Raw genomic sequence first — 27,042 nt, forward strand, 5'->3', positions numbered from 1 at the left:
TCTCTGGTCTGGCGCACCCCAGTATCAGCTCGATCCATTTGACCGCGTGCAACGCAGAGCAGCTCGAATTGTCGAGGACCCAGTGGTCTGTGAACGACTGGATCACTTGGCGTTGCGTAGAGACGTCGCTTCATTGTGTGTCTTCTACCGCATTTATCACGGAAAGTGTTCCGAAGAGCTGTTTGACCTGATTCCTGCCGCCGAATTCCGACTTCGCACGACACGCCACAAGTTTGGATATCATCCCCACCATCTGGATGTGTGGCGGTCCTCCACAGTGCAGTTTTCAAAGAGTTTTCTTCCACGTACTACGAAGCTGTGGAATGAGCTTCCTTGTGCGGTGTTTCCGGGACGATACGACATGGGTACCTTCAAAAAAAGCGCGTACACCTTCCTTTAAGGCCGGCAACGCTCTTGTGATTCCTCTGGTGTTGCAAGGGAATGTGGGCGGCGGTGATCACTTAACACCAGGTGACCCGTACGCTCTAATTATATATAAGAAATGATTTATTACATTAGCGATATTAGCATGAGATTCAAAACACGATATGTCCGATATATACATAATAATATAATAATAATTTTTTATTTGCGAAAAACTGCCACCAAATTTTTTACAAGTACAATAGATATGAACAATTAACATTGTATAAAGAAAAGAAAAATAACAATACAAATGTTAAAAAACAATAAAGAATGAGATATTAATGCTTTAAAACATGATAATATTTTTTATATTATGTTCATATATCATACATGATATTTTGTATATTATTAGAAAAGTATTTGTATTAAGTAGAACTGTGATGAGTTTTATTAAAATATTTAATTAAACCAATCTACAATATAATGATGCGGGCGGGAGGCACTGTTAAATGCGTACACCACGCGGATAAGCTTCGGTAACCGATTTCAAATAGGTGGATGTTCTCGTTGGGACTGTGAGTGTAATACTGAGTGTCACCGCTAATAATGAACACATTTCAAAGGTTTCAAAAGAAAAATCTTTTGAACACATTTCCAGAGAGGTTAGAAAGATCCGATAATCTATGAGTGACGTTACAGAGTGTGACGTCACTCATAGATTGACGTGAGAGAGTTATATTCTATGAGAGAAAGAGATCTATGATTAATAATATTAAACAAAATAAATGTATAACCAAAATTTATGAAAGATGCGGGACTCAAACCTGGGACCTCTCGGGTTGGTTCCGTCGGCTCCGTCCGAGCGCTAATAGCAACCGAACCAACCGTTCGAGAACTCGAGTTCAAGATCCACTCACGTTTTACCAATACCACCAACCGCATAAATCCCACAATATCCACAGCGTTGCAAGCGTATGTATTTGGTACGAAATGTGAATAAATAAAATTTTGATAAAATGACGGCTCGTCATGAACAAACGCAGAACAGTTGTTTTCATTGAACAGACTTGAGAACCCCATCCGAGAGAAGAGAGAAGAAACAATTTCAAGGCAATCAGCGTTTTAAAAAGATATTAGATTATTATATAATCCTATGATTATTTTTCATATCAAAGTACGTGTAGGTATATATATAATTAACAGCCATTCGTTCATAACGAAAACAACTTATTTGAAACCCTCCTTATTGTTTCAATATTATTATTTTAAAATCATAATAGTAATAATAATATGTAGGATGGACCAAAAACAAAGAAAAAATCTCATACTATTAAAAGAGTTAACAAATTCAATACAGTTTTTGTTTCTACAAAATATTTCCTTTACATAAGTATTTATTTTATATGCGTATTTACAAAACTCTGTTTAAACAAGGTCGGATCTATCTTATCGGATATCTATTTTGTGACGGAAATTAAACCATTTCCTTAAACTTTGCTTTGCTGTTACGCACTGAGTTACAAGAATTACTTCTGTGCCTTCCCTTTATAAGAATGGAATAATAATTCAATATCACTTTAATATCATTTTAATGTTAATTAATAATAAGAAAGTAAATCATTTTATCAACACCCATGCTTTAAACCGTCTATTAAAGATTCAAAAACAGTTAGCTTATTGCCAACATTAAAACACCCAATGTCCTAATGACCATTATATCACCCAAACGAGTGTTGTAATGTTGTATTGATATTCATTACACCGAGGATTCATAATATGGGTGTAGATAAAGTCTTGTATGCAACTGTTGATAATTAGGTATTAAAACACTCATGTCAACATAAATAACTATAAATCATAAGTTTTATTCACGATCGCTATGGCCAAGCTCGTAATAAAATACATTCACTCTTAAATCATTCATGAAACTACAAAGCAAGCAGAAAATAAAGTTAACGCCATCCAAGTATTCTCATGAGCACATTTTCATTTGACAAATTTCTAGCTGGCACTCATTACTCCTGTGCATAAATGTGTGAAAACCGCGTTATTACACAATCGTCTAACATAAGGTACGACTGTGATATGAGCGAGCTCCGAATGAGATTTGAGCTTTTTATTTCTTATTTGATTTCCACGAGCGCCGTTTTGGATTTATTCCATTTAAACAACAGTTAATACGTAGGTAACTTTTGTCATTTCTGTAGGTACTTAGTATGCAGATCCATAAGACCTCGCTATTGTTTCATTTTGTAGTTTTGCTTTTATATCTAACAGCATATTAAAATTCAAATCCATAGAGGACTCCAATATCACATAATGCACGTTGAAATTAAGAACCCCTTCGAAAATATATGACTCAGACTTGAAGAATGTTCACATTGGTCCATTAACTACTAATTATCGTTTAAAGAAACTACATCACAGTTGAAAATATTCATTAAGTAGCCGTTCAAAAAGAACCGGAATAATCTCAGACTATACCCTCAAATTGATGGATGTAAGACGCCAAATGACTGAAACGCCACCATATCAGTCCGTCTCCAGGATCAGATCTCGAAGCCTATCCGACTGCAGCGGGGAGTCAGACAAGGCGATGTCATATCGCCAAAGCTGTTCACCGCTGCGTTGGAAGATGTCTTTAAGCTTCTGGACTGGAACGGACTGGGCATCAACATCAACGGCGAATACAGCACTCACCTTCGATTCACAGACGATATCGTACTCATGGCAGAGACCATGAAAGACTTAAGCCATATGCTCTATGGCCTCAATACAGCTTCCCAAGGAGTAGGTAGTAGGTCTCAAAATGAATATGGACAAGAGGAAGATCATGTCTAATGTCCATGTCGCACCTACTCCCATAACAATAATTGGGAACTGTACTCTCGAAATTGTCGACGAGTACGTCTACCTCGGACACACAATCCAGTTAGGGGCAGGTCCAATTTCGCGAAAGAGGTCACTCGTCAAATCCAACATAGGCAGCTGACTTGTGAGAACGTCCCTTCTACTCCTACTACTATTCTTTCCTAGCGGATCCCTCGCCTATCCTTTGTAGCTACAAACTATACGATCACAAGAATCACTAACAGACTTGGCAGACAATGTACTATGACTGTCTGATCAGAATTAAGGAATATTATTAACTGATTTGTTATGGAGTTTTATGATTATAACACAAGAAAATTAGTTCAAAGTGAAACAAGTAAAAAAAAATTAAGCTTTTAAATCATCTTTATTAAGTATATATATCCCATTTAAATTTCTAAATCTACGATTTGTTCATAAAAAGTAGAGGTCGTGCGAAGAACATACAAGAAACTCAACGGCCACTTTTGAATGAATGAGTATTTTACAATGGGTGTAATATTACTATTACAAATACAAATTAGTTTTTAAGGTGCTGCATCTAATATATAAATCATGTTCAAAGTTAAAGCGTAAAGATTATCAAATGTATCATAATAAGTAATAAATAATAAAATGTATTAATATAAATTATCGTACATTGGATGCTTCAACCTTTAGAGCTTGAATTCATTGCTTATGTAAGGAGGCTTTAATCAAATACTAACAGGTCAACCAGGCACCACAAGACTCGTTCACGAGTTGACGCACGAACCAGCCATCGTTTATGTCACATACACATATTTGAGGGAAAGAGACGACCCGGAACACGACAGTTCAAATAACATTTCTTTTTTAAGGTAATAAGTACAAATATATATATATAAAGTGAAAATTGTAATGGCAACATTAAATATACGCGGATTAAATATTGTATTGATGAGAAGCTATTACGTGAATGTGATGAGATGTTGTTTACACTACCCTCACTTTAGATTCTATCGATATACGTTTCACGTAACTCTATATTAACAAACAAAGAGCTATAAAACAGTATCCGTTGCTTTCATTGTAATAGAATTAAGACCTTGAGAAGAGATACTGAATAAATAACGCAATATACACTGTTTACGTCACTTTGCTTAAAGCGAAGTAGTCTAAGGAAAATTGTTATTATTGCCATAAAAACTGAAACAGAAAAAAAATCTATTGATAATAACATTTATAACTTTTATAGTGTGATAGTTTAATACATAAACATTAAACAATTTAAAATATAAAATCTTATTCGAAGGGGTCTCGATTGGCTGCAATACAGTCCTTTGAACGTTGCGAATAATTTAGAAAGAAAGAAAGAAGAAAGAAAAAAATGTTTATTGACGTCATTATACATTCTGATAATAGTTCTTGAAGTTATACTAATCATATTATGATCTAACGACGCCAATAGGCCACCAACTCAGCATAGTTGTGGTTTCGAAAGAATCCACAACGCTGGTCTTCCGCGGAAACCCAGAGAGCGCTACTAACGCACAGTCCTGTCACACCAAGCTGTGCAAACTATTAATTCTCTATGAGCACAAAGCACAAAAAATAGTGAAACTCGGATCTAAAATAAAAACTTACAACAAATTAAAACAATTAAACTTGATTTAAACTTGCCATTGCCACACAAAACAAACAATTTTTTTTAATATCTATATTTATCAATAGAGGCACGCACTCTTTCCATGTGAAAATTCTTCACTGCCAATGGTAGGGATTGTTTTAGGGATCCAAATTATTATGGCGTTTAGAACAAGCCGTACTCTCTAAAACTAACTATAAATAATAATCCAGCGGATTAAAATCAGGACTAGACGACAGCCAGTCTTCAGCTCTGATGTAGTCCGAAATGTTCGTTTCCAACAAAGACTGCGTAGACAGAGCTTTATGACCCGGCATCGAGTCTTGCTGGAAGGACCATTCTTGGTTGTTGAACATGGTGTTGTTAAGGGACTTCACTACCTTCTCAAGAATGGTATCTTGCACTTACACTTACACTTGCGCCGATGTTTTGATACCTTTTTCACAAATGTATGGCTCAGTCACTCCTTCATAGCTAATTTCCTGTACTAGCCCTGTACTTTTCCCGGGGCGTAAAAAGAATAGGGGAGTCCCAGGCCCATGGGTGTCGTAAGAGGCGACTAAGGGCTTTTTAGAAGTGGGAGAGTCACGCTGTCGTCTTTTGACGTCAGCACAATCGGGCCAGACTCGTCCGGGTTAACCCCGCCCCCCCTCCACCCGAATATGACAGCGGTACTAAAAAAGATTTTACCCCAGGAGGGTACCGGCTCTACCAGAGTTGGAGAATCCCTCCCCGGGCACTCTAGCCCGGGCTGACCTTCGTATTCTGGGGAGGGCACAGTACCGCACATGACCAAGGACAAACGAGGCAGTAACACCACGGCTCCCCGCTCAACACTCAACGTGGACTTTTGCAATATCAATACCCGTCGCGTTTGGCACTACGAGTCAGCAGATTGGGATAGGATGCGTTCCTTTTTTGCATCCTACCCTTGGGGCAGGGTTTGTTTCCCTTCGGATGATCCTTGTGCCTGCGCCGTTGCAGTAGCCGATGTGATACTACAGGGTATGGATATTTTTTTACCAAACTCTGTATGTAAAGAAACTGGGAGTCATTAATAGAACACGGCAATACTTCAAGCCGGCCCACATACTAGCGCTCTACAAAGCGCAGGTCCGGCCACACATGGAGTATTGCTGTCATCTCTGGTCTGGCGCACCCCAGTATCAGCTCGATCCATTTGACCGCGTGCAACGCAGAGCAGCTCGAATTGTCGGGGACCCAGTGCTTTGTGAACGGCTGGATCACTTGGCATTGCGTAGAGACGTCGCTTCATTGTGTCTTCTACCGCATTTATCACGGGGAGTGTTCCGAAGAGCTGTTTAACCTGATTCCTGCCGCCGAATTCCACCTTCGCACGACACGCCACAAGTTAGGATATCATCCACCATGAAACCATGCGTCCACCATGAAACTTTACTCCTAAAACTAAAGCATTATGGAGTGAAAAATAGAGCCCTAAATCTGTTAAAATCATATTTAAGCGAAAGAGTTCAGATAGTCGATGTAAATGGCAAACGGTCTTCGGGTAAACCTGTGCGAATAGGTGTTCCACAGGGTTCTATTCTCGGTCCTTTCTTGTTTCTTATATATATTAACGATATACCGTTTGTGGTAGATGATAGCCATGAGATTGTATTGTTTGCTGATGATACTTCACTTATTTTTAAAGTGAAGCGACGTGCGGATATTGATGACGAGGTAAGCAATGCACTCTCAAAGATAGTGCGTTGGTTTGAGACGAATAATCTGCACTTAAACAGTAAAAAAACAAAGTGTTTACGGTTCATTACACCAAACACAGCGGAGGTACAAACCAACGTACTTATAAATGACCAGAGATTGGAACTTGTGGACACTACGGTCTTCCTGGGTATCACGTTAGATAAAAAGCTTCAGTGGGGTCCACATATTACCCATCTAGCAGATAGACTCAGCTCTGCGGCATATGCAGTTAGAAAGATTAGAGAGTACACGAATGTTGCGACCGCTAGATTAGTGTACTTTAGTTATTTTCACAGCATCATGACGTACGGTATATTACTATGGGGTCATGCTGCTGACATTGATATAGTGTTTGCTCTGCAAAAGAGAGCTGTTCGTGCTATATATCAGCTTGGTTATAGACAGTCTCTCAAAGAAAAATTTAAAGAAATAAATATTATGACTGTTTATTGTCAGTACATTTATGAAAATTTAATATATGTTCACAAAAATCGTCACCTTTTTGCTCTTAATAGTGATTTTCATTATTATAACACTAGAAATAAGGGATTGCTTGTAACTAATTCTAGTAGGCTTCATAAGATACATAATAGCTTTAAGGGTAAATGTATACACTTCTACAATAAAGTCCCAGCCACTGTTCAGGCATTGTCTATAAATAAATTTAAATGTTTTATAAAAAAAATGGCTCTGTCGTAAATCCTATTACTCCACTGCTGAATATCTAAATGATCGGACAGCCTGGGACTAGATTTTGATTATTTTATAGCAACTGTACAATATTGTATATTTTTATTGAAAAGAGCGCAAAAAAAAAAGAATGCTGGGAGAGTTTCTTGCGCCGCTTCTTCTCTCTCAGAGCGCCATTTGTTTCCGAAGCGGTAGTAGTATCTAGTAGTATAAGAAATGACATCAAAAAGAATTCTAAAGGAATCAATTTTGAGAAAATAAATGCCTTTTATGCCTTTTATGCCTTTTATGCCTTTTATCCTCACCATCTGGATGTGTGGCGGTCCTCCACAGTGCGGTTTTCAAGGAGCTTTCTTCCACATACTACAAAACTGTGGAATGAGCTTCCTTGTGCGGTGTTTCAGGGACGATACGACATGGGTACCTTCAAAAAAAGCGCGTACACCTTCCTTAAAGGCCGGCAACGCTCTGATTCCTCTGGTGTTGCAAGAGATTGTGGGCAGCGGTGATCACTTAACAACTGGTGACCCGTACGCTCGTTTGTCCTCCTATTCCATAAAAAAAAAAATCCCACCACACCATCACTGAAGTCGGATAGTGCCTACGTTGCACTCTGTCGAATAATTGGGAAGCTTTCTTAGACCTTTGAGCATGAATACGGTCATATTGTTTGTTAAAATTTTGCTCAACTGTAAAAAAGATCTCATCCGGAAACAAAATTTTCTGTGACCTCCCTTTGCGTACCGCTTCAGTTGTTGTTTCTATTTTACCACCCTATTCTTTTTTAAATTATCTGTTAAGAAATGACTAGTACAAGGTTTATTCTGCAGGTCCGAAGTCATCCTTTATAATTCGTTACATGGTTCTAGGTGCTATCTTCATCTCCCGAGATAATTTCTTTTAGGTCCGGTCAGGATTTCTTCGAATTCTTTCCCTTACTGCTTTGGCCACCTTTTTTGTACGAACACTACGTAGACGGCCAGATCATTTTCTGTCTCAAACAAAGGACCTACCATGAATACCCCGGTACACAAACATTTTACTAATCCCAAGCGTTTGGAGGGTTTTAGAAATTGCATTTAGCTCCATGCCTACTTTGTGTAATGCAATCACAGCGATTCGGTTTTCTTTATCACCCCCTCCATTTTAATATGGCAAAATATTATACAATGTACTGGCGCCAAATTGAGAAAAGTCAATGAACAATCATATAAAAATTACAGATTCCAAATTCAAATGTAACATTTTGTTGATTTTTAATTGTAACAGTATTTATGGCCAGACTAAGTGGTTGCCTAATCTTGCAAAATTTTCGTTAAGCGCTGAGCGAGACGCTGTACCTTTGCGATAAGCAATACTGTGTGCCCTCCTTATAAAATTGAGTTTTATTGTGGGATTCCGAAATACTTCCAAGATCCACGAACACTAAACATCAAGCCATATCTACGTATGTGTAGAGTTTATGATCGGGACGTATAGGCGGAACTTGGCTCTACTCGAAATGTCACAGTATTGTTACACTAAAGTAACTACGACCTTGCGAGGTTTGGATATGAACACGACACCAAATGTGTCGGGTGATGTTATAGAACGAGAAAGAGGTATGATACCTCTACCGAGTATATAATATTGTTTAATTTTTATTAACGCATCATCCGGAACATGGCTATCTAGGTTTCAAAACAAGACGAAACACTTTCAGAAAATGTAACCTGCTTTCTTTGATTTTGTTTGATTAATTTCGTCTAAAAAAAATCAACAGAACTGCTAAAGTATTATTCCTTCTTCCTACATTTTTTGTATCAATGCAACGCTAACCATATTGCCTCTGTTATAAGTAGCATGTTTATCAAAGTAAAAGATTTTATAATAAAAAAAATAATCATCAGTGTAAAGTTAAAGAACATTTCATTTTTGATTTCACAAAATATTATAACACGCTGTGAGAGCATCCTTAATGTATCCATAAATATAAAATTTCTTCTTCGTTATTCTATTGTACGTTTGGAGAATAAGAAAGTGAATGCCTGCGGCTGGTTTTGGCACAAGAACATTCGAACTGTATTGCGAACAAAAATTAGAGGTAAAAGTTACACAGAGAGAAAACTTTGACGATACAATTATATGTTTGGAAACCAAAGAAGAATTTATAGAATATCTCGTTTGCCTCGATAAAGATTGAAAAAAATGGTAGTTGTATAGGACTTCCGATAGAAGTGAAAACTTTAAGTATTAAAATTTGAATCTTCATAATGTTTAAAAATAATTAAATTATTAATTACAATTTATTTTTTAAACTTAATTTTAATGATACATAGTATATTTATGTATATCATCCCCACCATCTGGATGTGTGGCGGTCCTCCACAGTGCGGTTTTCAAGGAGCTTTCCTTCTCGTACTACAAAGCTGAGGAATGAGCGGTGTTTCCGGTACGATACGACATGGGTACCTTCAAAAAAAGAGCGTACACCTTCCTTAAAAGCCGGCAACGCTCTTGTGATTCCTCTGGTGTTACAAGAGAACGTGGGCGGCGGTGATCACTTAACACCTGGTGACCCGTACGCTCGTTTGTCCTCCTATTTGAATATAAAAAAAAATATACATTGAACTTTTCACTACATCCATTTAATTTCATTAAAAGATATACACAGCACTAATGTTGCACAATACGTCAGCTGTATAGCTCTATATACAGATATACTGCTATAAGCATTTCGCTGAAGCGAACTCACAGGTTTCCCCACCCAAAAAGTGTCTAACTATATCAATTTATGTTTAATTTTTATCATTTATTTATCACGTGCGCCAGTCATGAGCATGTCGGTGACGCGAACAGATAAGATTTTCCTCTACCAAAACGCAGCTGAAGAAGTTTCCACTACAAAAATTTAAAAATGGTGTTTGTATATTACAGAAAGCATTTAGAGCTATTTTCGGCTAATCAAAAACTCAAATACTACTTACATGCAAACAGAATATTATGTATGAGGACTCTCTCCAGCTTCTACGCTTTTAATTTTAGTCGTCATTAAAAATTTTTATGTAATTAATTTAATAAACATTTTCATAAAAGTTTGAAATATCCTTATTTTACTATAACGAGTACATCTCTACACGTCTATTATACGAGTATGACATCCCTTTCATAGAAAACTGTAGACGAACTGAAAATATTTTAACAAAAATCTCTAAAAAACATGCTTGAAAATGTTCATTGCAGAAGTTTACGTCCCTTTTGTCTCCGAGTATTTAGTGTCGCTATTTTGTTCGAAATTTTTCAACATTTTGCGAAGTTGCATCGCCAAATATCATGACTATTCAAGTCAAGTTGTTATTCTCTGTGTATATTTTTTGGCATAATATATCATATCAATGCTTAGTTACATGCAAATAGGTACTGAAACAGATTATTTTTATAATACAAGGTTTTTCAAACACTGTTACCCAACACGATGATATTAAAATATTAACATAATTTATTTATTGTTGTCCTGTTATTTAAAATAAATACGTTTTATTCTTTTTAAAGTTCCTATATAACGTTAATTGAGCGACTATAACCTAACCAAATTGAAAGGTAATGTATCATGGAACGGATCTGGTGATGAAGCCAGAGAATTGGCATCGGAACTCCTACGCTACATGCAGTATACTATTATAACAAATAAAAAAGTACAATAAATACTAACCTACTTCAAACAAGTATATTATACTATAAGTCTGATAGCTAATAAGCAAAACATAAATTTTCTCTACAAGATTTTGATTGAAGTTGTTCACTATTTGCCAAAGATAAGGTTAAAATTTTCAAATATTTAATTGTTAAATAGTAGTAGTACGGTACCTGGTATAACTAAGTTTGATAATGTCACTACAAATGTAAACATTAAATTATTATTTTGTCTTTCTTTAAAGCTAATAATTTATTAATAATAATATTATATTATACTATCATTCATGAATAGCTTGGTACAATTTTTGTCTTAATTTTACTGTTTTACCTAGTAGAACATAGTGTATATGAAAATATAAAGATAAGCGTATCTATATTCTTTATTATTACAATTTCTTTATATAGCAAATAACGCAGACTTACTGCTCTAATTTCAGTTACAAGTTTTATATTCACAAAGAAAACCCGTCCTCAATCAGTCGAAACATTTCCAAGAGATGTTTGGTACGTTTCAATGTAATTGTCTATCTTGTCCTAAGCTCCTCTCGCCCCAACTTTGCCGTTGTCTCTCTAGACAGCTCCGTTAGCAATCGTATGAATCTTTGAATACTCCTGACATATTCGAAGTTTACGTAACAAAATGTTAAATATCATGTTTCTTATTAAATACTACCCATTTTATTTATTATTGATATACCCAAATTTTATATCTGGACACCTTCGTTATTTATTTTATGAATCTCGGAGAATTAGATTACTATTATACGTGAAATGGGACGGGTGAACGCATACAATGACAGTCATAAATATTTTTGACTTTTTGACTTTGTTTCGTTTTTATCTCATAAATGTATTCAGTTATGGTAATTGATACAACAGTTGTTTTGGAGATTATAAAGTAATGGTGTATAAGACGTATTCATTGGAATTTATTACCAATAGTTCCATAACGTGATGTGTGCTCTTACTGCGCATTTATTATTTTTCTTTAAATATAAAAGGATTTATGTAAAAGGATGTAAAAGTAGTTTAGATACCGACTTAGATTGAGTAGCTCATTTTAAGCAGTCATGATACAGAATGAGTATTGACATAAAAAATATAACAAACTCACTTTTTGTATGCCTTGTTTATCAAAAGTTTTAAAGATTTGTCAGAAATTTTCGTAGAAGAGAAACCTATTCCAACGTGTATTGAAATTCTTTACTACAAGTGCAAGCGGAACACTGGGTTGTGAAATATTATCCAAGTTCTAGTGTGTTGATACATTGATAGTATCGAGTAAATAGAATGGAAGTGAAATACAAAATAGGACCAATGTACATCTAAATATAGTGAAGGGAAATATTGGTATCGATTAAACGCTGTAAAGAATTTTGAATTTAAATATTATTATTATTTATTTATTTTAAAAGCTTACACACTGTTAGTTAGTATATAATGTCTCGATAACAAATAGAGAGAAAAACCATTTATTCTAAAGACTTTCTTTTTAAAGATTTAATACATAAGTTAGCGTTAATATATTTCTGTATTAAAAATAAATATTATATAAATATTTAACGCAATTCGCGTTCAGAGAGACTGAAAAAGCATGACAAGATGTTACTCTTTAAGATCTTGAGAACACAAAGTTGAAAAAGCGAAACGAGACGGTGACTTATTATCTGCAAGCGCTGTTTTGTTTTGATTGTTGGACATAAAAACTTTACAAGATATTTATTTCCATACAAAAAATCAAGCCTATTAATAATATAAGCTTTGAGATTTTTTAATTACTTGACAAATAGTTTAAATAAAAAATTGAATTTAAACTGAATAAACTAAAATATGTATTAATTTAATGTGAAAAATTTAACTTATTTAATTTACATTAATAACATAGACAGTCCTTTTATTATTTAAATAATTAAAAAAATACTAAGATTATGTTTGATATAAAAAATAATATAGTGCTTTATAAGGCAGAATCAAAATATATCGATATCCCATTTTCGCTTCACTAGAGCAGCGGGTCTATAGCTAGGCGTGAGAATATGTGAACGCTCAAGCTATCCGGGGAGTGTTCTATCTTGTCCGGTATCTTTATTTATCATCCATCGACGTTACTAAACAAAACTTACATTCAATAGAACTTTTCAAATTCATTTCAATATTTTCACTTGAATACTTTCGGTAACTCTTTGAGAGTTTTAGTGAAGATGGAAAGGTTTGAGAGTTGAATAGAACAACTAAAGTCATTAGAAACTTTATCACCAAAGGAAACAAATAAATTAAATTGAAGTAGTTCTTTGATGAATACAAAATGTATTTTGAAGACATGTTGAATTATAAATGTAGTTACTTTTTTAGGATTATACATGTATGTAATGTAGTAAAGTTATATCTTTACATGAAAGAGGACAAACGAGCAAGAGGCTCACGTGATAAGAAGTGGTGCAACAACCACCCACGGACATCCGCAATACTATTCAACCGACATCGTTCGGCTGTGGTCTCTTCCATGAAAACATAACGGATATAAAATATAAATAAAGTTTTTTATTATTTCATCATTATAGTTGATAAACCACTATGAAAGTATCACTCGCGTCACGAGAGGAAATGTGATTTCCCTACTCGGGTTTTAATTTCTCTTAATTTATAAACTTAAACAGGGAAGAGGACGATGAAGGAGCTTTCACATGTGTCACCTGAGGGTAAGTGATCATACATCATACACTGGTTACAGACCATATAAACAAAAAACATGGTTATGGCGGGTGAGGTTTAAACAGGGGGTTACCGTTGTGACAACAACACAAGACGTATTTAATAAATTATTAGTTAAAATCATGGAAATTCTCTTGTGGTTCCCTTGGTTGTGAAAGAGCATAGGCAAGGTTTACTTACCATCGAGTTATACGCAATAAGTAAGTTTACCCTTTGATTCTGTTAAATATATCTATTTTATTTGACAAAAGTACCAACCTGACAACTGACCGTTGTTTCATATAAATTAAATACTCCTCGCCCGCTCATTGTATAAATTGTCATGATATGTCACAGACTGAATTATTTGTATTGCGAATATATAGGCTTTTCTTAGTTAATATAGGTTTCCGATATGTAATCACCATAGATTATATACTAAAACCTTCTCCGAAACACGCTGCATCTTATAATGATAAGTATTATTCCGATCGGACGATTCAACGGATGATGAATTGCGAGAGGTGAAGATATGGCCTTGGTCAACGAAATGAGCGTGGCGCAAGGTTTATACAAATCGCGGCAGATAATGGTCTTACCATTACGAACAGTATGTTTAAACACCATCACAGAAGACTTTACACGTGGATTTCACCAGACGGGCATTACCGAAATCAAATCGACTATATACTGATCAGATCAAGATGGAAATCATCCGTTAAAAACACTAGTAACACGTAACTAGGCCGGGCGCAGATTGTGGTACAGATCACCAGTTGCTGGAGGCAGAAGTTAAGGTTAAACTAAAGGCCGCGAGAGCCACTGAGAAACGCGCTCGCATAAATGTCGTGGACCGCGAAAAATTCTCCAAAAGTGTAGAGGAACAGAAACACAACTGGGTAAACCAGAACCCTGATCAGTGTACAGTAGATGAGGTCTGGTCTCAAGCCAAATCGATTATAATATAACAGATATAATCGATTATAATAGAACAGATCCTAATTGTAAGACAAATAATAGAGAAAGCAAAGGAATTCAACAGACCGACTTTCATATGCTTCGTTGATTTCCAAAAGGCATTTGATTCTGTTAAGCCTCCACAACTATGGAAGACCCTCATAGAGATGGGACTGCCCTAACACTTGGTGCAAATTCTCAGAGCCCTTTATGAACATGGTTCCGCTTCAGTCAAGTTGGATAATGTCACGTCCGACCCACTTCATCCATCTGCAGGAGTCAGTCAGGGCTGCATTTTGTCGCCTCTTCTGTGATTGCATTACACAAAATAGGTATGGAGCCAAATGCAATTTTTAAAACTCTCCATACTCTTGGTATTAATCAAATGTTTGTGTATCGGGCTATTAATTATACCTCCTCTGTTTGTGACAGAAAAAGATCTTGCCGTCCATGTAGTGTTCGTACGAAAGAGGTGGTCAAAGCAGTAAGGGAAAGAATTCGAAGAAATCATGTCGGAAAGCAAAAGACTTTATCTCGGGAGATGAAGATAGCCCCTAGAAGCATGTCACGTATTTTTAAAGATCACTTAGGACTTGCAGCCTAAGCCTTGTACTGGTCATTTCTTTACTGATAATTTCAAAAGAATAGGGTTGTAAAATCGAACCAACTACTGAAGCGGCCTACAAAGAGAGGTCACAGAAAAAAAATGTTAGCATATTTTTACAATTCATCAACATTTTAACAAATAAACTGACCTTAATTATACTCAAAGCTCTAAGAAAACATCCCAATCAGTCGACAGTGTGCAACGTGGGCACTAAACGACTTCAGTGATGTTTTGGTGGGGTATATTCAAATTCAACTTCAAAAACACTTTATTCATGTAGGTCACAGAAATGACACTTATGAATGTCAATAAAATATAAAAATATTGTTTCTTATTGAATTTACCGCTACTTCGTAAAGGGTTGAGCTAATGAGAAGAAGTAGCAAGAAACTCATTGCCACTCTTTTAAGTCAAGATTTACATTTTAGTTGTTTTACAAATCATTTCAATTACAATATATGCAAAGTGACGCAACAAAAATACTCAAATGTATATATAAGCTATGAAGGAGTGACTGAGCCATACATTTATGAAAAAGGTATCAAAACATCAGCACAAGCGTATCAATACACCATTCTTGAGCAGGTAGTGAACATATCCCGGGTATAAAATTGAGAATAATTTAATATGCCGGGTTATTTACGTTTAGGAAGGATTTTTACAGTTGTAGTCTCGGCAATTTTGAGGCTAGAGACTTGTCTACGTACGTAACACAATAACAAAAACCGTTTTTCTGAGAGAACCTCATTATTTTTAAAGTATGCATTTAGATTTAGAAACAATAATATTGAGAACTGTAAAAACTTTTTTATGAAATCTCATAGTTCGAAAAATTCGTACATCATTCATTATTTTAATCATTTTCTTACATATGATTTTCTTTTCAGATATTTCTGATATGAGTAACGAGTATTTAAACTGTAAGTTTTATGTTGTTTTTTTTATTTTATATTTACTAATCAAAGTACATATAACATCCCTTTTATTATTATTTCTAAAAGGGAACTCATTGACTTAACCGTACAATTATTGAATAATTAATGAGTGTAATATATATCATCCGTATAATGTCCGTCAAATTAATTCATTTCAAACAAATTTCAACGTCCGGTCCGTCCCATATTTGCTTAGGAATGAACAAATTTGACTTCCATATTACTTAATTGAACGATAGCGGAATAAAAATACGTGATTTTCACAGAAATATAATGAACTAATAACTTACAAGTATTAGACAATTTGTTAGAAATTACAATTGTTAGAATTAGTATGTTTGTTTACATATCAAGTTGTACAATTTTAGGTGTTAACGATTCAAGGTAGAGTGACATCGAAATTGAATTGATTGGTGCTAAATACAAAATAAGAGTTGATTGGAAACTTTTATGGAATACATACAATAATCATTACTTCCTTCCTTATTTAAAAACCCTACTGTCTCCATTTGATCATATCTGCCACTGCCCCCGGAAGGATCGCCGTGGCCCGTACTCTCTTGTTATATCAGAGACAACAAGAGAGTTGCCGATATTATGAAGCGTTGACTAAATGTATATATTATGAATTCGAAAACCGAAAAACACATTGGTACATGGCGGGCGACGATCGAACGAAGCGTAGTAGTGAGAGAGAGTTAATTATATTTTTAAATAAAACAATACCCAAAAAAATTTGGGCTATTTATTTTACGTACTTTATCGGTAAAGTACTTCATCAACCCTGATTACATCATTTCTAGTTTTCACAAACTTGTCGAAATGTTATATGTTATTTTGACAGAAGTCAAATCTATGGTTACATAGTTCCTATTACTTCAAGTTTTATATCTTATTTTTCGAAATTTAAGAAAAAGTTCTGAAGTTGTCATAATCACTTTAACAATATGAGATTAGCATAATTGCAATAAGTTCGAAATTATAGATTAATCGGAAATACATGGCGTATCATAAAGTCGGATTTAAGTGTGTGTATTACATATTTAATAGATAAATTTAGACATCGGTTTCCATAGTAAAATGACATGATGCCACTTCTACTAGTTTTTCTGTTCTTTGTATTAACCTGTAAGTGCGATACGTAGGGCACACTGAAAATATTTAGAACTGGCCAGTTAGAAACATTGCTAATGAAAACTTTTTTCGAATTTCAATTTTAGAACTCTTTGGTAATCTAATGTAGTATATTGCATTTATTTGTCATTTTGTTTTTGTGAATTGGCGGCATATGTAAAACTCTTGTTACAATTGAAAATGAACAAAACGCGAGAAAATTTTCGTTCAAAGATTTATTATGACTTTCGTTGTGGGCTTACTCAACAACAAAGCTATGATAGGCTGCGATTAGTTTCTTATTCTTAATGAAGCCCCATCTCGTGCCACTTTTTACAATTAGTTTAACGAGTTTAAGCGTGGACGTAGCAATCTCAATGATGTTCCGCGTGAGGGATGTCCTTTAACATCGACTACTGAAGATAACATCAGTGCTGTGCGACGCATGATAGAGGAAGATAAGAGAGTGACCTATCAGCAGATACGGGCCAGCCTAGGCATTGGTATGAGTCAAGTTCAAAAAATATTATACGACCATTTAGGCGTCAGGAAGCTTTGTACAAGATGGATTTCCCTTACTTTCACCGACGACCAGAAACACCTTCGTAAGGACTTGTGTCGCCAAATGTTAGATAAGTTCAACGGAAGTGACTCAAATGCTGTATTTGAAATCGTCACAGGTGATGAAAGCTGGATATATTGCTATGAACCCGAAACCAAAAGACAATCAGCTCAGTGGGTGTTGCTTTTCGAGGGTTGGCCAACTAAGGTAAAGAACAAGGAAAAAAGATGATTGTCTCATTCTTTGATCGGAAAGGTCATTTTGCGACAGTTGTGCTAGTAGATGGAAGAACAGTTAACAGTTGCAGACTGGTATGTTAATCGCTGTTTGCTGTTGTCTTGGCAAAAATTAGACAGCAGTGCCCTCGAAGTAGGACCCTCCTTCACCACGGCAATTCTTCACCGCACTACGTAAAACGGACTGTTGAATATTTGACTATGGCAGGTGTCGAGATAATGAGTCATCCACCATACAGTCCTGACCTGGCGCCGTGCGACTTTTATTTATTCCCAAGAACTAAAGATAAAATTCGAGGTATTCGCTTTACGAGCCCTGAAGATGCGGTGAAAGCGTACGATAATGACATTGAAGAGACCCCTGAGGAAGAATGGGCCCAATGTGTCAAGAATATTGTACTGTAGCACTGAAACTAGTCCACAATATTATACCTAGTCTTAGATAATTTATACATCTAGATAGAGCCTCTTGCTGTTAGGCAACGCATAACAACAGACCAGGCTTATTACTGTAGTCTTCACGACAGCTATGTCTTCCACTCGCGATACGTCAATCACTTTGTGTGCGGGCGTTGCAGAAAATAGAGGCTAACAGTTCTCCGCCATTTTTTTCGACGTGTTCACAGCTGTCTGTCGAGAAGCATAAATTAGCTAAGAATATAACATATTAACAAATGATAAAAGTCTAGGTTTATAAGTTTACTTGTCGGATTGTGATATTTTGGATTTGATAATAGTTGTATGACTTATACTTGCCATCAGATGATCGCGCATGCAATAAGAATATTCTATTATGACTACTTCGCTACCTATAAGTCGGAAATATAATTCGAGATCAAAATTTAAACAATGGTGTGGCCAATAACAAATAATAACCTTTTTCATTGTGCGTGTTGAAATATACTAAAATGTTATTTTAAAATTATAAGTGTAGTCCATATACATATAATTAAATATTTCACAACGTTTTCTCTTTCTAATATAGCATAAAATACATCCAAAAATTAAAATGTATATATATTGTGCAAACTTTGCTTTGACACTGGCATAAGATAGAAGCTCTAAACATTTGGCTCGTCTAAAGAAGAAATACGTAAATAATGTTACAAAAAATCTTGGTCGTAGTGACAGGTACGACTGGTCGCCATATATTGTTTTGTTTATTCGGTTTCTGGAGATCATTGTTATTGAATATGCTGTTCTTGCTTTACGTTTATATATTAAGCAATATTTTATATGTTTATATAATAAACATGGGTCAATGAAGGTGTGTATTAATAAGATATATCTATACTAGATACATGTTTATGTAGCGGTAGATTGTGTATCTTATATTGGCAAGTACTTTTACAGGTCATGCGTCATCGAAAATGAGGTGTGATACTCAAATTAGAACTCCTAAATAAGCCTTCTTAGAGTGCCTAATCACAGGCTTTAAAGCTCGAACCAAAAAAGGAAGGCGTCTTATAATATCTCTTATAGGCAGCGAGGACGGTTTTGTGGGTGTAGCATTATTAATGTTCGAATCCAAAAAATAAACTGAAAATTGGCTCATTATGAAAAGTGGTTAAAGGGTATACTGCCAAAGCTTAAAACCAATTCGGTATTTGTTTTAATCTCTCTTACTATTCCCGAAGGTTAGAATCGAACCCCACAACTGCCCGACGGAAACGTAAATTATTGAATAGCTCATATCCAAAAATATAAATTATGAAGAAAATATGATAAAAGCTCAATTACTAGAAATCGTAAAAAGATAAAAATTTAATTTTCAAACTTTTGCTGGACATAAGTTGGCTGCGGAAAATAAAATTTATTATGAATGTAACCAATTCCGATTCGTCGTCATTCAGCATTAATATGGAAATTATTTATTTTACGTTTTGTAACCATTATCAAAAAAAAGAATATATATATATATTTCTATTATTAAATTACCTAGAAAAATGTTGATAATCTCTGAATTTTCATTTATTTAGACGGTGACATTTCTATGTTTACATTTTTGATCTCGAATTACATTTCCGACTTGTGCCAGTGAAAGTGGGGGCTCGCTTGTCAGAATGCCAGCTAGATGGGCACAATTGGTGCACCTTTACCTGCCGTGAATCAGTAATATTTAGGCATCGTTTATAATGATGGAATTGAGGAGCGTTGTAGGTTAACAAAAAACCTGTCTAATTAGGTGTTGTGTCTATAAGACGTGACAAGCCCAATCGATAGAGTCGCTTAAATTTTTGGGTTTTATAAGAATTCTAAGAGGTAAAATGGTGATGTACACACCATCAAGTAAACATCTTGGTCATTTCATCATGTTTTCTCATAAAAAAATCTATAAAACTAACTAACAAACAAGAAAATAAATTTTATATAAAGCTTCTTTCTTAGTTTACTTAGAGCTTAGACCTCCAAAGTCAACTATCCTCAGCAAAATAATAAAAAGTAAATGTAATTTTTATTACGAGATCAAGAGTCTAGACTGCAACATTGATCAGATCTTGACTGCACGTGATGTGAGTAGTTTTATTGAGGTACTCGACGTTGCTATATCATGAATAAATAATTTCTTTTTGTCTGCGTTAAGTTAACGTTATTGTTTGAGACCGATTAGAATGATACAATGTAATACACTAAATACCTGACAATCGCATTCAAATTCTAAAAGTACTATTTGGGCCTTCTCTGCAAAAGTATAAACAGTGTATTTAGTTTTTTAAAATATATTTATTATTCAGACACGATACGCATACGATTTTATTACATTATCTTGAGTAAGGAATACAGGGTTCGGAGCACACCAGTATAGTATATTACACTCTGCAGCAGTCAGTACTGCTACTTCTTATTAAGTACCAATAACTTGTTATACACTATGACTGGTGAGATAGATTAGAAATATATTTATTTTCTAGAGGGAGTGACAATAAGGTAACATATTGCCCTAACACTTGGTAAAAGTCATGAAGCTAAATCAGGTCGTAGGGTTTGGCTTTGACGCGAGGAGAAGAACTGGCAAGAAATTCACAGCCTAACCATGTAATAATTCAGCCTACTCAATATAATATTGTACAATTTTAATTGGCCTGAGCAGAACCAGACGAGAACCATCATTATCTTTTTTATAATCTATTATTTATTTATTTATTCGGAAACCCAACAATCGCCCAACACAAATAATATACAAAAATAAAAAAAAATATATATCTAAGTGTACAAATAACTTACAGGGTTACACATCTTTCATTATCTGTTACCTTCCCGACCATACTATACAACTTGCTCAAAGTTAAATATTATGTTAGTAAAATTATAATTTATCTTAATATTATGTTAATATTAAAATTAAGTCCAATACAAAACAACAGCATTTACTTCTTATAAATTTTAGTACATTTATTTATAAATATTGTAGACCCATCTGTATACTTATAGTAAGCCTTCTTAGTCAAAGAAGCTGTAATATATTTCTTAAGGTAGAGCTCAGTGAGGTCCTATAACATCGCACGCACAGTTTATTATTCCTTCTTGAATTGAATAATTTAAATTCAATATATTTAATGAATTTATTAATACTTTTTTAACATACATTGTAATTATATGTATTTTTTGTGAGGAACGGGTTTTAAAGAAAGGGTGAAGTCTCTTGGGTGAATACTATTAATTAATCTACTAGGCCTTTAATCATCACAACGCTTTAGTAATTATTGTATAGCTTCACACAGCTATCGTCACTTTATCGCTCAGTTGAACTTCAGTCAAATGATGTCTAACAGTGTCATAATAAACAGCGAATAAAAATTAATAAACAAGGATTCCTGTAGGAACGTATTGAATTCTATGACACACGCAAAAATTCCACAATATGATAATTGTACAGATAGCCGTCAACAATAGTTTTATTTAAATAATTAACGTTATAACGTTTAGATAGAATCCCTTGCTATACAACCTATGAAAACATGCCAGGTTTATTTAGTGTGCGTGAGAAGCTACGTCTTACACACGGCAATTTTTATACCACTTTATGTTATTGTGCGTGCATTGCTCAAAATAGAGGTTAACTTGCAAACAGAAATTGGTGCTGATACTGAGAAAATGATTGCAGTTTATTTAGACATATTAATGACACACAGTCTATTTTACATATAAATGATCTAGGAAGTTGATATATCTATGAGATATTAGCGAAGCAAAAACAGGATATAAAATTTTGGGAGTGACAGAATTATTCCTCTGTCAAACAAAACTCGGAGGTTCATGCGGCGTATGTAATTTGTATTCTGACCAAAAGTGTTTAAACTTCTGTCTGCCAGAGGGTTGCGATTATCATACAAATTGCAGTTCACGTTGTTAATTTTTCTCAACACAGAGCTGTTTGGAAGTACTTGATGAATTATCAACGTTTTTGAATTTTTTAACGAATGCTGTCAAATTGCAGAAAAATAAAGGAACATTAAAGTTATACAAAAGTTTAAGTGTTATGATTTATTTCAGGCCAATATCTACATGACAGATTTTGAAAATTTACTCTTTATTTTACACAAAAAAACATTTTGTTGTATTTTTGTTGTGAATATCCGTACTGCACGGAATTTAATGTAATTTTCAGTGATTGGTAGTAGAGGAGTAATTTTAAATATAAGCACCAATATTACTGCTGGATTTTTTTTACTTTCTTTATTTTACATTTAATTCTTAAATTTCTCTACAACAATAAAATTATAGATATTTATTTGATTCATTATTTCGAGGGCATAAGCTAGTCTTAGTAAGTTAAATTATAGTTATTATCAAACTGAGACTGCAACAACAATTGTAAACTGACCTACAGGCCAGTATATCTGGTGTCCTTGTCCTTTCTTAGTATTTGAACTCGTCTTAAAATACTACCACCAGTAACCATTTGTGGTTACGGGGTGTATAAAACGAAAAAAATTAGAAACTAACTATTTATTTTAATAACAACCAAAAACTAAATTTATTTTCAAAGACCAATCTAATATTTAAAAACACGAGTTTATGAATGTAACCTCACCGTATTTGTTCCGTGATCACATTCAAATTAAGTTCAGTTACTTTATCATAAGACTCAGGAATAAAAGAGTTCTAGTTCTACCAAATGTTATTATCGGTGTTTTCCAGGCCGGGAGGCTGTATTCTCAGAATACAGAGTTTGTTCTGTATTCTGAGGTTGTATTAAATATCTGCCTGATTTTAGTTTTTCTCATCTTTTCCTACGAGATTCATAACGTAGTATTTTGGATAAAGATTAAGTTTTCTGTTCTAAATTGTTCGAATTTCTTAGTAATTTATAAGCGATGTTTTTGTTACATATAAAACTTAAAGTTATATATATATTTCTAGTACATGTGTCTGATTATAATTGGGTTATGTTTTCGGTCTTGGAAACAAAGAATATTTTATTTTATAATCTGTTTTATATTACACGGTAGTTATTTCTTATTTTATAACTTTACCACATAAGTAAAGTTCCTAATTCGATCGAATGCGCATTATTAATTAAATCACCTACGAAATGATGATTGAACTTATTGCTACTTCGAGAAAAATATCTTTGGTTTTACGACGCATGCGTACTCGAACGGTTGGCTCACTCGGAAAGAGCGCTCGAACCGAACGCGAGAGGTCGCGGGTTCGAGTGCCGCATCATTCAAAAAATTTTGGTTATAAATTTATTTTGTATAATTAATCCCAGAAGTAACAGATATCATTTTATAAAATAACAAATAGTTCAACTTTAGTTTTTTAATATTTCTAAATCTGTGGTAGTTTAAAGTCGACTTTTGAATAATATCTTCATGTGCTGCATCGCAATTACAATTAAGTCAACTATGAAATATACTGCTATGATGTACATCCCGGGTTAAGTGAGGTATTAGTTCGCGTTTGAGTTAATTACTATCGAACGTGATTCTTGTAATAACTTGAACATTCAACTTTAAATTACGCAATTATTCTGTGTCGCCCGAGTTTATAACTTCCATATATTATATTCTAGGTAGTGGTCATCAAACGTTCATTTCGCAGGTTGTTACAGAGCGCCTTTCCTCCCCGCCGCACCCTGACAATGACGCACGGTTATAATTAATAACGCTTCAAACCATTTTCTACTTTACGTAACATAAATTCAAAATATGTAAGGCTTATAATCGCTTGTTGTAAAAAGCACTGTTGAAGTTGTCTCGACAGGCCTATTGAGCCTAATTGAAGTGAAACAGCGAGTCTCATCAGCAGATTGTCCGTATCTTGAACTATTGTAGAATAGGTTTACGTATGAAATTATTATTTTAAGTTAAAAATTAAAAATTTACATGTTATTAGAGAGCTACATTTTAATATTTTTTTTTGGTGTTTCGTTTTACAATGTAGGTACCGTACGTATTAGTTCTGTAAGCCTGTTATCTCTGATCTGGCGAATTGTTGGGGACCCAGTGCTCTGTGAACGGCCGGATCACTTGACGTTGCGTAGAGTCGTCGCTTCATTCTGTGTCTTCTACCGTATCTATCACGGGGAGTGTTCCGAAGAGCTGTTAGACCTGGTTCTTACCACCAAATACCATCTTCACATGACACGCTACAAATTACGATATCATCCCCACCATCTGGATGAGTGGCGTTCGGCCAAAGTACGGTTTTCAAAGAACTTTCTTCCACCTACAACCAAGCAGTGGAACGAGCGGTGAGGTGTTTCCAGGACGATAAGACATGGGTACCTTCAAAAAAAAAACCTGAACCTCTCTAAGTGGCTGGCAACGCTCCTGTAATTCCTCTGGTGTTACAAGAGAATGTAGGCAGTGGTGATCACTTACCATCAGGCGACCTACACGCTCTTTTGTCTTCCTCTTACATAAAAAAAGATAATCTTTTTAGAGGATAGCTGGCAAGAAACGCGTTGTTTCTTTTAATCAATGCCTATTAATATAGTAACATGCTTAGACCAATAAAATCTTCTTATATATAATAGATTACAATTAGCGTCATCGTTGCGGTCGACATGTCGCCTCATAGGTACTTTAAGACTTATGATAAGTAGGGATGCGAAACTGTTCCAACTTGCGGGAGCAACAATACCATACCAACTTCTTCCATGATTAGCCTGCATATAACAAAGAGCGGCTCGAGTCCTTGACGATCAAGTTATCTCCGATCAACTTTGCCGTTGCGTAGAAATGTGGGTTCTCTGCATCTTCTATTCGCATTTATCACGGGAAGTTATCGGAGGAGCTGTTCGACTTGATTCCAGCGAACAAATTCCACCACCGGACATTACGTCAAAATGCAAAATACCACCCTCATCACGTTGACGTCAGAAATTTCTTGCCTCGCACAGCCACTGTTTGGAATCAATTACCGGCTGCTGTTTTCCCGAACAGATACGACATAGGGACCTTCAAGAAAAGAACCTACCTAACCTGTCAAGAGATGGCACCATGGGCGGTTGCCTCGCCACACCCGATCATGTAAGCCTTTTGAATAAAAAAAAATTAATGATCATAATAGCACATCGATTTTTTTGTAACTTGAGTCTTTTTTAAATAAAATATGGCTATACTTTTTGTTTCGAGATTTATAATTAATTCATATTGCCGTGAATTTTTACACCTTTCACCGCAAGGGAACGCAGCTTTAGAATAGAATGAATGAAAAAAAATATTTATTGCCACACACATAAAAATACACACTATATACTTAATATATATTCTGAATCCTAACTTAACTAAATATGCTGTGTGGCAAAAGAAAAGGCCGATGCTCAGCTTGTGCCGTAAACCAATACTGGCTCCAGCGTTGATTTTCAGCATCTATCTGGTTAACTGTCGGAGAGCCAGTAAACAATAAAATTTAAACAAGAAAATAAACACATTTTCAAATTACTAGTACTTTCTCACCAATCTCATCAATATTATTATGTGAACCTTTGTTTGTTTGACTGTTTGGTACTATATCTTACAATAAAGGCTGAATATATAATATAATATTACCTCAGTCAACATATATACAGCGTGGCGCTAAAATGGCGACATTAAATAAACACTCGGGTACAGCTATTTCAACTGTATCATAAAAATTTACAAAAATTAAAGTAATTAATTGAAAGTTTCAAACAAAGAAATTATACAATTAGAAAACAAAAATTTAATCACCCTTACGTGGGTGCTATTCACCTACGAGTTATGACGGCTACGGCGTAGCGTAGAAAAAGTAGGTGTCAGCCTACGGTAGCTCACGGCTACTAGATTTTTACAGGATGTTCCGAAATGATGTTATGAAAAATTGGTTTATTTAGGTGAATTATAATAGAACAATAAATAAATAATAAAGATACTTTAATTTTATTCATATTTATAAATTTCGCCTCTTATTTTAATATCTCACGCAAACAAAGCTCTCTAGATTATAGTGTCTCAAACTTGAGAGGCCTAACTAGGACAAACTTCTGAACTAACTAAAGTTTCTAATTATTAATGACGCAAGATTTAATTTGCCCACAGTTGTTGATGAAAGACGCCTTTTACTCAACCGTTGTTTGTTTCTGATTTGCATTACAATTGAATTCTGCGGGTTTCGCATATAAATAGACTACGCAAGTGTGGGGACATTTGCATTCGACAAACGATTACGTAATCAAAGCTGAGCTTAAAGCTTGCGAAAGTTCGATCGGATATTACTTTCAGGTCGCTTTTATGGAATGCTTTTCAATAGAATAAATAGAATAGGGATGGAACGGATCTCTATCCGACTTGAAATGAAAGAAATATAAGTAAGTTAAGTTAATTTTAATAGACAGAACACCCTTAGGTGACTGTTAACTATGGAACAAAAAGTTTATATGATGGCACAGTGATGGTTATAAATATTCAATCACAGACTTACAATATACTAGCGTATACACAAACAAAGCGTGCGCGAGAGAAGAACATCTCTAACGGAGATACAGCAAGATAGAAAAGGAAAGCGAATATAAAGTAATAAATATGTTGTCACTG

The 27,042-nt window shown here is 34.8% G+C and overlaps 1 protein-coding gene across 1 annotated transcript in view; it reads left to right on the forward strand.

Annotated features, from left to right (window-relative positions):
• The window catches only part of LOC126975235 (Kv channel-interacting protein 4), a 251,112-nt gene that overhangs the window by 24,958 nt on the left and 199,112 nt on the right, over nucleotides 1-27,042 (forward strand). The window contains exon 2 of the mRNA XM_050823033.1: nucleotides 16,076-16,108. Within this exon, the coding sequence (XP_050678990.1) occupies nucleotides 16,087-16,108 (22 nt within the window). The 5' untranslated portion in view covers nucleotides 16,076-16,086. The remainder of the gene's footprint in view (nucleotides 1-16,075; nucleotides 16,109-27,042) is intronic.

This window comes from Leptidea sinapis, chromosome 35 (assembly GCF_905404315.1).
Source record: "Leptidea sinapis chromosome 35, ilLepSina1.1, whole genome shotgun sequence".
Lineage (NCBI taxonomy): Eukaryota > Metazoa > Arthropoda > Insecta > Lepidoptera > Pieridae > Leptidea > Leptidea sinapis.